Source organism: Haliotis rufescens, unplaced genomic scaffold, assembly GCF_023055435.1.
Source record: "Haliotis rufescens isolate VD_foot unplaced genomic scaffold, xgHalRufe1.0.p SCAF_7, whole genome shotgun sequence".
Taxonomy (NCBI): domain Eukaryota; kingdom Metazoa; phylum Mollusca; class Gastropoda; order Lepetellida; family Haliotidae; genus Haliotis; species Haliotis rufescens.
In genome coordinates, this window is record NW_025964361.1 from 39228571 (window position 1) to 39241324 (window position 12754).

Consider the following 12754-nt stretch of genomic DNA (forward strand, 5'->3'; position numbering starts at 1 on the left):
CCATGAAATGTTTTATGTCCATCCTACCCTGGATACATTTAATATGTTAATGTCTGACTGTAACCAAACTACAATTCCAAATACCGCAATGTATTTGTATTATGCCGTTATCTACCCGAGTCAATAATTAATACTGTGGACCAGTATATGTACCATGGGCGTTGGCCTAAACATGTACGAAATAAAGAAACTTGATTAGCTTTTCTATCATGCCCATGGTCCCTGTATACATTTATTGCATAAACATTATTTTGATTGTACATTCAGAAGTAGTCACTCACTGTATCATGTGATTTCATATCAAATTGTATATTGACATCCCCTGTCCTGTGGGGGCACGGTTGGCCCAGTGGTCTAAGGCGCCGCGATTTGCTGTGCAGAGTTGCGTCCCTTGGGCAGCCAGAAACCTATGATTGTGGGTTCGAATCCGGGTTCGCCCCAATTATGTTTCTAGGTTTGTCAGCACCATACCCGTGCTTGTCGGTTTCACCAAAGTGGTAAACGTCTTAGACCTGCATCACTTCGGGTTTTCCTCCCACATTAAGCTGACACGCCGTGAATATAACTGGAATAATGTTAAAAGAGGCGTTAAACCCAACTCACTCACTCACTCCCCTGTCCTGTGTCTGTATCAGCAGAGAATAAGTAGTGGAGAATCTGTACCAGCATGTAGCCATGCTTCAGGTTGTACCTGTAATTATCTCACCTGCATATTACCTGTTTGTTGATTACACAGGTGAATATATGGACATGGATCATCTGTCTTCAGGTAACGGTTGGTTTAAGTTGACAAAGCTTGGTTGAAATTGCTGTGTAAATAACATGTTTGGAGTGATGATGATTGTTATCAGTGACTTGGTAATGTATTTTGTGGTTGTGCTCATGTTTAATGCTTGTTTGCAGTGTGTTTAACAATTGTTCATAGAAAGTTCATAATTGTTTATTGTGAACTAACCAATTTAAGAATATTTTATGATTTTCCTTCATGTTAATTTTGACTGACCGTCTAGTGTAAGAGCATCCGCCCAGAGAGAGGAAGGTCCGGGGTTCGATCCCTGGCTGTGTCATACCAAAAGATAATAAATGATGGTACTTGTTATTACCCTGTCCGGGGCTTGGCATCAACGGGCTAAAACAAGGAACAGAGTCAGTATGCTGTGTCTGATTGGGGTATTCATGTTAAACTGCGGCATGGTATCTCAGTGGGCTAGCATTATAAATCGGCATCAGTCTGGACTAGTACAAACAGATTCACACAGTCACGCATGCATGCATGTTGCTATATAAGTGCAATAATATTGGATGCAATGTTAAAACCCATTTCGACTCACCTGATTCACTATGAGTGTATTTAAATACCGTATTCGACGTAATAAGCTCCCAGGGCACTTTCAAAATTAGAAATAGGGGGCTTTTATTCTGATTAGAATATTATTTTGTCGAAAAAAACAGAGTTGAAAGATAAATTTTGTGGATTATGCTGACAGCCTGAAATGTTTATATACGAGAGATATATTTTTCCAGAATTTAATTGCCCATAATTAAGGGTGCATATAACACACGAGTGCGTATTATACGCGAATAAGTAAGTATTGTGTACATTGATCAATCGGAAAGGGAGCTAATTGGGATTGTTCACGAGCCAATATATTAGCAAATATGGCCGTGGGTGCTTATTAGAGCAGGGCGCTTATTACGTCAAATACGGTATGAGAAATATAAGCCGAGTTTTAGTTAGTTGGTATTTTATGAGGCAAATACCATGAATACTGATCGACAATATTTCCCATATTAAGAACACAAGTGGTGAATTCTATCTAGGATTCCACCTTAAAGTTTCTCCCGTGTTGTTGAGAATTTTCTTCAATATGTTTTTGTGTTTGTGTAAAAAACTGGTGAGCACCCCAATTTTCATATGCAAAACATATTGTAGCCGTGGTCCTGTGCACAGCGCACAGATCACTAATCAGGTGAAGTTAAGCAACGTCGGTCTCGGAGAGTAGATGGATGGGTGACCACGTTCGGCAGCTTGACTCCTGAGAGTTTCTAGGGCTTCGGTGCTGCCCCACACTGAAGCACATGTACCACATGTGGTGTCTCCTTAGGCAAGTGACTTTGTTCGAAATGTGCCTCTGTTCACCCAGCAGTGAGTGGGTACCCGGTAGGATGAGATGGTAATGTGGCTGTTAACCTTCTAGCGCCTCACAGTCAATTCTTATAAATATATACGTCCACAATAATAACTTCAAAGGCTGCTAGCTTAATCATTAACACTAAAAAAATCTGTAGACAATACAAAATCAGTGGCATCGTTCAGCGCACTAATGCCACGCAAGCCTGCCCATTCTATTGTCAGACCCGTGAAGATGCCAGGTAGAATAGGTCTTCAGCATGTTCAGCAACCCATGCTTCCATAAAAGGCGACTACGCTTGTCGTAAGAGGCGACTAACGGGTTCGGCTCGCTCGGAGTGGTCCGGCTCGCTGACTTGGTTGATGTATGTCACTGTATCCCAATTGCGTGGATTGATGCTCATGATGTCAATCACTGGATTGTCTGGGCCAGACTCGAGTGTTTACAGACCGCCGTCATATAGCTGGAATATTGCTGAGTGTGGCGTTAAACAACAAACAAACAAACAAACAAACAAACAAACAAACAAACTTTCTATTATCAGCCAATCAGGAAACACCATCCAATATGGAAGGCATGTCTGATTTTGGTAGGGGCTTCATGGACACATCAACACAAATACATTGCTTAGAAATGAATGCATGAACTGCTTATATGCAACACAGGAGTGTCAGAATAAATCAAAATGTACTGGCACTATGTTCAATGTGTTTGATGGAATTCTTCCTGAAATTATTTTGGATATTTTTTTTCTGTCTAATCAGCAGATCAGTATTTCTGGGACAGTGATGATTCACAGAATGGTTGATTCTGTCCCAGCGTGATCTGTGTTGGGACGGAATATACTCCAAGTATTGTTTATGTGAAGATACTACATTGTGAATACATGTGGTTTTGGAGCTGTGTTGGGTCGTTCCTTCCTGATAAATACACAGTATACATATAGCCGTGACCTTTCAATGTAATGGAGTTGTGTCACTGATGTGTGATACTGATGCCTTCCAACACTGGTGGCATGGACCCGTGAAGATTTCGGGGTAGAATAGGTCTTCAGCAGCCCATGCTTGCCGTAAAAGGCGACTATGCTTGTCGTAAAAGGCGACTTATGGGATCGGGTGGTCAGGCTCGCTGACTTGGTTGATACATGCCATCGATCCCAATTGTGTGGATTGATGCTCATTATATTAATCACTGGATTGTCTGGTCCAGACTCGATTATTTATAGACCGCCGTCATATAGCTGGAATATTGCTGAGTGCGGCGTTAAACAAGAAACCAACCAACCAATCCAACACTGTTGGCATGAATCGGGGACAGACACTTTCAGTTAGTCCTAGAATACCAATATCGGCACACTGTGCCACGGAAACATGTGATTTGATTTTATTGCTTGGTGTATAGATCTTCCTACCAACATGTTCACAAATGTGACATTAAATTGCTTTCAGTCCGATAATTTAACAAACTTCTGTAGAATCTTATAAATCGAAGATCAGTATAAGAAGTGAGGCAACTCTTTGACTTGTAATTGAAGATTAATGAATGCGTCACCCCAATTAGCATTACATTTTCTTTGTTTTGTCCCTTTAATTATTGGCCATATTCTTAGCTTATGTATGAGATCACTAGAAAAATGGTTTTGCAATATCAGACTCTTGTTAGCAAAGTATTAAGAAAAGACCTCATGGTTATTTGATTTGGTAGTTTATTTGTTGTTTAATGTTGCACTTAGCAATATTCCAGCTATAATGACTGTGGGTCAGACAATCCAGTGATCAATATTGTGAGCCTGACCACCCTATCCATTTGGTTGCTTCTAACGACCAGCATCAGTTGACTGACATTTAGTCCCCAAAGTAAAGTTATCTTACTTCAAAATACATATCTTTTAAAAAAAAAAAAAATCCAATTGGAGCACAGAACAATGCTTAATTTCTAGACTTGCCATGTCATTCTAGACTTGAGATAGATGACTTTTTTTTACTTTATTCTCAATTGTCTTGGAGACAGACTAGGGGAACTATCTGACCAGGAATCCCTGGTAAAAAATAAAAAATAGTTATTTGAAGAAGAAGAAGGATGTTGAGAAGTGTGATTGAGTTCATCCTCAGTTACTCAGTGTATTATATCTCGATTCTGTTATGATAAATAGTCTGGACCTATTCTTCACCAGAGCTTCGTTCCGTGTCTGAATTGTTTGGCATGAGGCTAAATATCACTGTTTTGTCAAAATATTCACATGAGTGCGAGGAATTCTGGGCTAAGATATGTATAGGAGTGATTAATCTCATAAAAATCAGATTTTAGTTTTCGCTATCGCTAAACAAATATCTGAGGACATCCCATTACGGGTCACGTCAGAACGACCTTTCATCCAACCAATCAGAGCGTCGCTTACCAGATCATGAAAGTGACAGTCGGAATGTGTTTTCTGATCATGCAACCACGATATATTTAACACGGGGTATTCCGAACGACAGTTACGGGTTTTATGATTATATCCATACAATCTAGGCCATCTATGAGTCATTCCAGAATGTTCTTCTTATCAGTTTTAAAATATTTAATCGAGAATACGTCAAAATATGTTTCGAAGCGTAGTCGCCATTTGGAAACTAGTGTCGTAAAGCTTGAGAAAGCTGCCTTCTGATTGGCCAATGTCGATTTCTTGTCAGTCATTTCATTGGTCAGTCAAATTTCGCGCAAGGTCGTTCTCACGTGACCCGTAATGGGATACCCGTAGCGGTAGCGAGAACTAAGATCAGATTTTAATGAGATTGCAGTGATTGAAATGGTGATGCCACTTTGGAAACAAAGCTGTGATGGGTGAATGAATCCAGTACTGATAATAGAATTTATTACTCTGGATAATTGAGGATGGATGGAATTTTGATAAATTTTCTTTGTTCTGTAGGAAGTATGAAGTCATAAGTGCTGAGGTTATTTTCAATGGTAGCAATGTCTTATGCAGAAAATATGCATTCTTACAAGAATTTTTTTGATGATTTAAAGACACTTTTTTCTCCGGTGTTATGCCTGGTAAGCTCTCATAATTTCTCTTTATCTATGTATCATAAGTTGTCTCCCTTTATCCCATGATCTGTTCAAATGACACTTTGATGACCAGAGAGGTTCTTGCTGTAATTGAAACAGACCTGCCTACCATTGATAAGCAAGACGTCTAAATCCTTCTGAAGGCTAATGCTGTGTGAGGTCTTAAATACAAAGCAGGCTATGGGGCATCAGCGCTTGTGAAAAATCATTTTAGTGACGGCAAAACGCAACCGTATGATTATTCAAGGCTACAGAGTAAACATGGTGCCATCTAAGTTGTTTTGTGAGAAAGAATAGTATGTTTTCTTTAGACAACAGAATGATAATTTATTTATTGTTTGGTTAGAATGAAGATTTTTTTTACATATTATTAACCATTTCAGGGTTAGAAATTGGCACTAGTCCTGTAGTCCTTGCCAAACTACCCAATAGTTAAGCTATCATAAGGACTAGTGGAAATTTGCCATTTTTAAGGGTTTTGCTATATGTTATCATTATAAGGACTAGTGGTTTAAAACTGTTAGTTTCTAATGCTGCATTTCTTACAAACAGCAGTGATAAAATGTTTTTTTCTCCATTTCAACTAATTGTAAAACAGATTTGGCCAAATTCCTTTTGTCAAAAGTCTCTTTTACCCCATCGTTTTAGATTTTTATTGTCAGTCGGTCTCTTAACCAGCTTTACAACAATTACAAGAAAATGTTTGATGTGTTGCTCAACATAGCGGCAATCTCTGTTCATCAGATTAAATTTACAATGAACTAATTTCCCCAAAATATTTTGGGGCAGTCGGGTAGCCTAGTGGTTAAAGCGTTTGCTCGTCACGCCGAAGACCAGGGTTTGATTCGACCGTTACCATGTGTGAAGCCCATTTCTGGTGTCCCCCGCCGTGATATTGCTGGAATATTGCTAAAAGCGGCGTTAAACCATACTTACTCATTACTCCCAAAAATATTTGGGGGGTGCTTATTGGAGCAGGGCACTTAGTACAGCACTACTTTGGAATGCTGTGGATCAAGTCATTCTGCTACCCCTCTGCCCCAACTGTGAACTGAATTTTATATATAAGTCAATCAAAAGACCCATGAAGATTCGGGTTAGAATTGGTCTTCAGTGACCCCTGATCGTTGTAAGAGGCTACTAACGGGTGTGGGTGGTCAGACTCGCTGACTTAATGCATGTCATCGTACCCAAATTGCTTAGATCCATGCTCATAATGTCAATCAATGGATTGTCTTGTCCATATTTGATTACATGTATTTACAGATGGCCATCATATCAGTGCAATACTGCTAAGTGAGGCATTAAACAACAAAGAAAGTTTATAAAAAACTTGGACATAAAATTTGAATGATGTCTGCAAAAATATTTCATTTTGATATTAACTCCGACCACGATTTCATTTTGATATTAATTCAGAGCACAATTTCATTTTGTAATGAATTCACAGCACAAATGATCAATAAATATTGTAAACTGCCCTTTAAAATGTTATTGGAAAACAGGAATAGCTGTCATAATCTCTTCTTGTAACACATGATGAAGAATAACGATGAAACTTTAGTTCAAATCAGTGGAATTAATTGCCCATGGATTGTATTTCGCAAGTCCTGCCTTTAGTTCTGTATTAAGGTTAATGCTAGTCACCCCATAGACTGGCTCAGTATCGTCTGTATTCCTGACAGACAGGGCTAATTTCCTTGGACATAAAGCACATTATGTATTTATTGATTGTCAAAATATCGGGGATTCCTCCGTTCCTGCACTTGTTGATGGTGTAGCCAGCAAGCCCGTCTATTTTCCTTCACCTGCGGCTCACGATTGGGGAAACAGATTGAATGATAACTAAAACTGACCAATTATACAACATGTTCTGATTGGTTGAGACGGTTGCCTGGTATTGTGGGAAGAATGACTTGAGCGCGGCTGTCATTTCGACAGATTATGCAATGACATTAGTGGCATACGGGAACGGGGAATTGCTCGTATCTGCTTCGTTGACGCACTTGTTCCGATTCGTCTGATGAAGATATTCATAGTTTTTTACTTTCCTTAGTCTCGGGGTTAAATAGAGAATGAATTGCCCCAAGGTATCTGTTGAGAAATGCATCTCTTCCTCCAGGAATTACTGTGTTCCTGTGCTGGAATAATACAACTTTCATTGGTTTCTGTGGCTGTGCGAGGAGTCGCATTTTGCCTAGTAGAAGTTACAATGATTGACCAGAAAACTTTGACTAGATTTAGTGTGATGTGGTGATGTGAGACGTGTGATGTGATAATAGTCATTGTGTATAGTGTGATTATTTTATATGGAAAAATATAAGCTACTTGAGATTTGAGCATGTTTGATTTTGAACTTTCTTTGAGTTTGGCTGATAATTTCTCGAAATGCTTTTGTATTTGATAACAATAATGAATTCAGGATCTCAACACTGACATGGAATAGGCCAGAAGATTTAGTTTCCTCAGTATCCACTTCGCATCTATAGCAGCCATGTTTCCCACCTCATCCACTTTTAGAGTTCTCAACAAAATATGCTGGGGATTCCAACCCGACCTACCTGACCCCACCTTTCTCTCTCACCCTGCCATCCCACCCTACCTGACTCCACCTTTCTATGTCACCCTGCCATCCCACCCTACCTGACTCCACCTTTCTATGTCACCCTGCCATCCTACCCTACCTGACTCCACCTTTCTATGTCACCCTACCATCCTACCCTACCTGACCCCACCTTTCTCTCTCACCCTGCCATCCTACCCTACCTGACTCCACCTTTCTATGTCACCCTGCCATCCTACCCTACCTGACTCCACCTTTCTATGTCACCCTGCCATCCTACCCTACCTGACTCCACCTTTCTATGTCACCCTGCCATCCTACCCTACCTGACTCCACCTTTCTATGTCACCCTACCATCCTACCCTACCTGACCCCACCTTTCTCTCTCACCCTGCCATCCTACCCTACCTGACTCCACCTTTCTATGTCACCCTGCCATCCTACCCTACCTGACTCCACCTTTCTATGTCACCCTGCCATCCCACCCTACCTGACTCCACCTTTCTCTCGCACCCTGCCATCCTACCCTACCTGACCCTACCTTTCTGTCTCACCCTACCTGACCCAACCTTTCTATCTCACCCTACCATCCAACCCTACCTGACCCCACCTTTCTCTCTCACCCTGCCATCCCACCCTACCTGACTCCACCTTTCTATGTCACCCTGCCATCCTACCCTACCTGACCCCACCTTTTTGTCTCACCCTACCTGACCCAACCTTTCTATCTCACCCTACCATCCAACCCTACCTGACCTCACCTTTCTGTCTCACCCTACCTGACCCAACCTTTCTATCTCACACTACCATCTCACCCTACCTGACCCCACCTTTTTGTCTCACCCTACCATCTCACCCTACCTGACCCAACCTTTCTATCTCACCCTACCATCCCACCCTACCTGACCCAACCTTTCTATCTCACCCTACATCCCACCCTACCTGACCCCATCTATCTATCTCACCTACCTTCTCACCCTACCTGACCCAACCTTTCTGTCTCACCCTACCTTCTCAACCTAACTGACCCCACCTTTCTATCTCACCCTACCATCCCACCCTATCTGACCATAACTGTCTATCTCACCCTACCTGACCCCACCTTTCTTCTATCTCACCCTACCACCTCTCCCTATCTGACCCCACCTTCCTATCCCACCATACCTGACCCACCTTTCTGTCTCACCCTACCTGACCCCACCTTTCTATCTCACCCTACCATCCCACTATACCTAACCCCACCTTTCTGTCTCACCCTACCTAACCCCACCTTTCTATCTCACCCTACCATCCCACCCTATCTGACCCCACCTTTCTATCTCACCCTACCATCCCACCCTATCTGACCCCAACTGTCTATCTCACCCTACCTGACCCCACCTTTCTATCTCACCCTACCACCTCTCCCTATCTGACCCCACCTTCCTATCCCACCATACCTGACCCAACTTTCTGTCTCACCCTACCTTCCCACCCTACCTAACCCCACCTTTCTATCTCACCCTACCTTCTCAACCTAACTGAGCCCACTATTCTATCTCACCCTACCTTCCCACCCTACCTGACCCAACCTTTCTATCTCACCCTACCTTCTCAACCTAACTGACCCCACCTTTCTATCTCACCCTACCTTCCCACCCCACCTGACCCAACCTTTCTATCTCACCCTTCCTTCCCACCCTACCTTACCCCACCTTTCTATCTCACCCTACCTTCTCAACCTAACTGACCCCATCTTTCTATCTCACCCTACCATCCCACCCTACCTGACCCAACCTTTCTATCTCACCCTACCTTCTCAACCTACCTGACCCAACCTTTCTATCTCACCCTACCTTCTCAACCTAATTGACCCCACCTTTCTATCACACCCTACCATCCCACCCTACCTGACCCCAACTGTCTATCTCACCCTGCCATACCACCCTGCCTGACCCCACCTTTCTATCACACCCTACCATCTTATCCTACCTGACCCCACCTTTCTGTCTCACCCTGCCATCCCACCTTTCCTGACCCCACCTTTCTATCTCACCCTACCATCCCACCCCACCTGGCCCCTCCCTACCTGGCCCCACCATCTCACCCTACCATTCCACCCTTCCTGGCCCCACCTTTCTATCTCACCCTACCATCCCACCCTACCTGGCCCTTCCCTACCTGGCCCCACCATCTCACCCTACCATCCCACCCTACCTGGCCCCACCTTTCTACCATCTTACCTCATCCTGCCCTCTGTACTCCACCATACCCCACCAGACCATATCTGACCCCACCATGTTCACTCTCGCCATTGTACAACATACGTTTAACCTGTTCTGTTCTACCAAGCAGTGATGTCATGATGTAAAATGGTGTCACATTAAGTGAGGATCTGTGATATTTGTGGTAGGTAAAGTGCAGTACCATGACCTATTGGGTAAGTGCTTTCTGTGTCTGAAGACTGAATGTGTAGATTGGTTCTTAGTGGGCAGTGCAGTCAGGGGGCGACATGACAAGATGCTGTTGTCAGGGAATCTAAAACAATGTCCTCTATTGATCTGAAGGGGTGAAGGGGCCAGCCTCATGAAATTCATATTTGATGTCAGATATGCCGTTGAATAATACAATGGAGGTGATTAGTAGTCAGTGTTGTCCCTGATATTGTGCATTTGTTAGTGAAGTCAGAAGAAATGAAAAAGAAGACATTTTGAAATGAATCCTAGTCACAACTGTATAATGATACTCATAGTGCATGTATAGATTAAACAGGACAAACAAAAATTATAGAGGGTGGGAGGGGAGGGTAGCCAAATTCTAGTCTAGAAGGAGAAGATAGTAAATTATGGTATGCAGGATAGGGTTAGGGTAGGGAGAGATGGCGTGAGGTTGGTTGTAGGGTGGTAGTAGAGAGGTGGGGTCAAGTATGGTTAGTTGTAGGTTGAAAGTAGAGAGGTGGGGTCAAGTTTGGTTAGTTGTGGGGTGGAAGTAGAGAGGTGGGATCAAGTATGGTTGGTTGTTGGATGGAAGTAGAGAGGTGGGGTCAAGTATGGTTGGTTGTAGGGTGAAAGTAGAGAGGTGGGGTTAAGTATGGTTGGTTGTAGGGTGAAAGTAGAGAGGTGGGGTCAAGTATGGTTGGTTGTTGGATGGAAGTAGAGAGGTGGGGTCAAGTATGGTTGGTTGTAGGGTGAAAGTAGAGAGGTGGGGTCAAGTATGGTTGGTTGTTGGATGGAAGTAGAGAGGTGGGGTCAAGTATGGTTGGTTGTTGGATGGAAGTAGAGAGGTGGGGTCAAGTATGGTTGGTTGAAGGGTGAAAGTAGAGAGGTGGGGTCAAGTATGGTTGGTTGTTGGATGGAAGTAGAGAGGTGGGGTCAAGTATGGTTGGTTGTAGGGTGAAAGTAGAGAGGTGGGGTCAAGTATGGTTGGTTGTTGGATGGAAGTAGAGAGGTGGGGTCAAGTATGGTTGGTTGTAGGGTGAAAGTAGAGAGGTGGGATCAAGTATAGTTGGTTGTAGGGTGGAAGTAGAGAGGTGGGGTCAAGTATGGTTGGTTGTTGGATGGAAGTAGAGAGGTAGGGTCAAGTATGGTTGGTTGTTGGATGGAAGTAGAGAGAAGGGGTCAAGTATGGTTGGTTGTAGGGTGAAAGTAGAGAGGTGGGGTCAAGTATGGTTGGCTGTTGGATGGAAGTAGAGAGGTGGGGTCAAGTATGGTTGGTTGTTGGATGGAAGTAGAGAGGTAGGGTCAAGTATGGTTGGTTGTTGGATGGAAGTAGAGAGGTGGGGTCAAGTATGGTTGGTTGTAGGGTGAAAGTAGAGAGGTGGGGTCAAGTATGGTTGGTTGAAGGGTGAAAGTAGAGAGGTGGGGTCAAGTATGGTTGGTTGTAGGGTGAAAGTAGAGAGGTGGGGTCAAGTATGGTTGGTTGTTGGATGGAAGTAGAGAGGTGGGGTCAAGTATGGTTGGTTGTAGGGTGAAAGTAGAGAGGTGGGGTCAAGTATGGTTGGTTGTTGGATGGAAGTAGAGAGGTTGGGTCAAGTATGGTTGGTTGTTGGATGGAAGTAGAGAGGTGGGGTCAAGTATGGTTGGTTGAAGGGTGAAAGTAGAGAGGTGGGGTCAAGTATGGTTGGTTGTTGGATGGAAGTAGAGAGGTGGGGTCAAGTATGGTTGGTTGTAGGGTGAAAGTAGAGAGGTGGGGTCAAGTATGGTTGGTTGTAGGGTGAAAGTAGAGAGGTGGGGTCAAGTATGGTTGGTTGTTGGATGGAAGTAGAGAGGTGGGGTCAAGTATGGTTGGTTGGAGGGTGGAAGTAGAGAGGTGGGGTCAAGTATGGTTGGCTGTTGGATGGAAGTAGAGAGGTGGGGTCAAGTATGGTTGGTTGTTGGATGGAAGTAGAGAGGTGGGGTCAAGTATGGTTGGTTGTTGGATGGAAGTAGAGAGGTGGGGTCAAGTATGGTTGGTTGTTGGATGGAAGCAGAGAGGTGGGGTCAAGTATGGTTGGTTGTAGGGTGAAAGTAGAGAGGTGGGGTCAAGTATGGTTGGTTGAAGGGTGAAAGTAGAGAGGTGGGGTCAAGTATGGTTGGTTGTAGGGTGAAAGTAGAGAGGTGGGGTCAAGTATGGTTGGTTGTAGGGTGAAAGTAGAGAGGTCGGGTCAAGTAAGGTTGGTTGTTGGATGGAAAAAGAGAGGTGGGGTCAAGTATGGTTGGTTGTAGGGTGAAAGTAGAGAGGTGGGGTCAAGTATGGTTGGTTGTAGAGGAAAGTAGAGAGGTGGGGTCAAGTATGGTTGGTTGTTGGATGGAAGTAGAGAGGTGGGGTCAAGTATGGTTGGTTGGAGGGTGAAAGTAGAGAGGTGGGGTCAAGTATGGTTGGTTGGAGGGTGGAAGTAGAGAGGTAGGGTCAAGTATGCTTGGTTGTTGGATGGAAGTAGATAGGTGGGGTCAAGTATGGTTGGATGGAAGTAGAGAGGTAGGGTCAAGTATGGTTGGTTGTTGGATGGAACTAGAGAGGTGGGGTCAAGTATGGTTGGTTGTAGGGT

General features: G+C 43.5%; 1 protein-coding gene across 5 annotated transcripts in view; it reads left to right on the forward strand.

Moving 5' to 3' along the window:
* The window catches only part of LOC124144189 (H(+)/Cl(-) exchange transporter 4-like), a 90705-nt gene that overhangs the window by 14249 nt on the left and 63702 nt on the right, over nt 1-12754 (forward strand). For 4 of the 5 annotated variants that reach the window (XM_048388245.1, XM_048388246.1, XM_048388247.1 and 1 more), the window contains exon 3: nt 737-769. The exons of the other annotated variant lie outside the window; for it this stretch is intronic. In XM_048388245.1, the coding sequence (XP_048244202.1) occupies nt 737-769 (33 nt within the window). The remainder of the gene's footprint in view (nt 1-736; nt 770-12754) is intronic. 5 annotated transcript variants of the gene reach the window in all.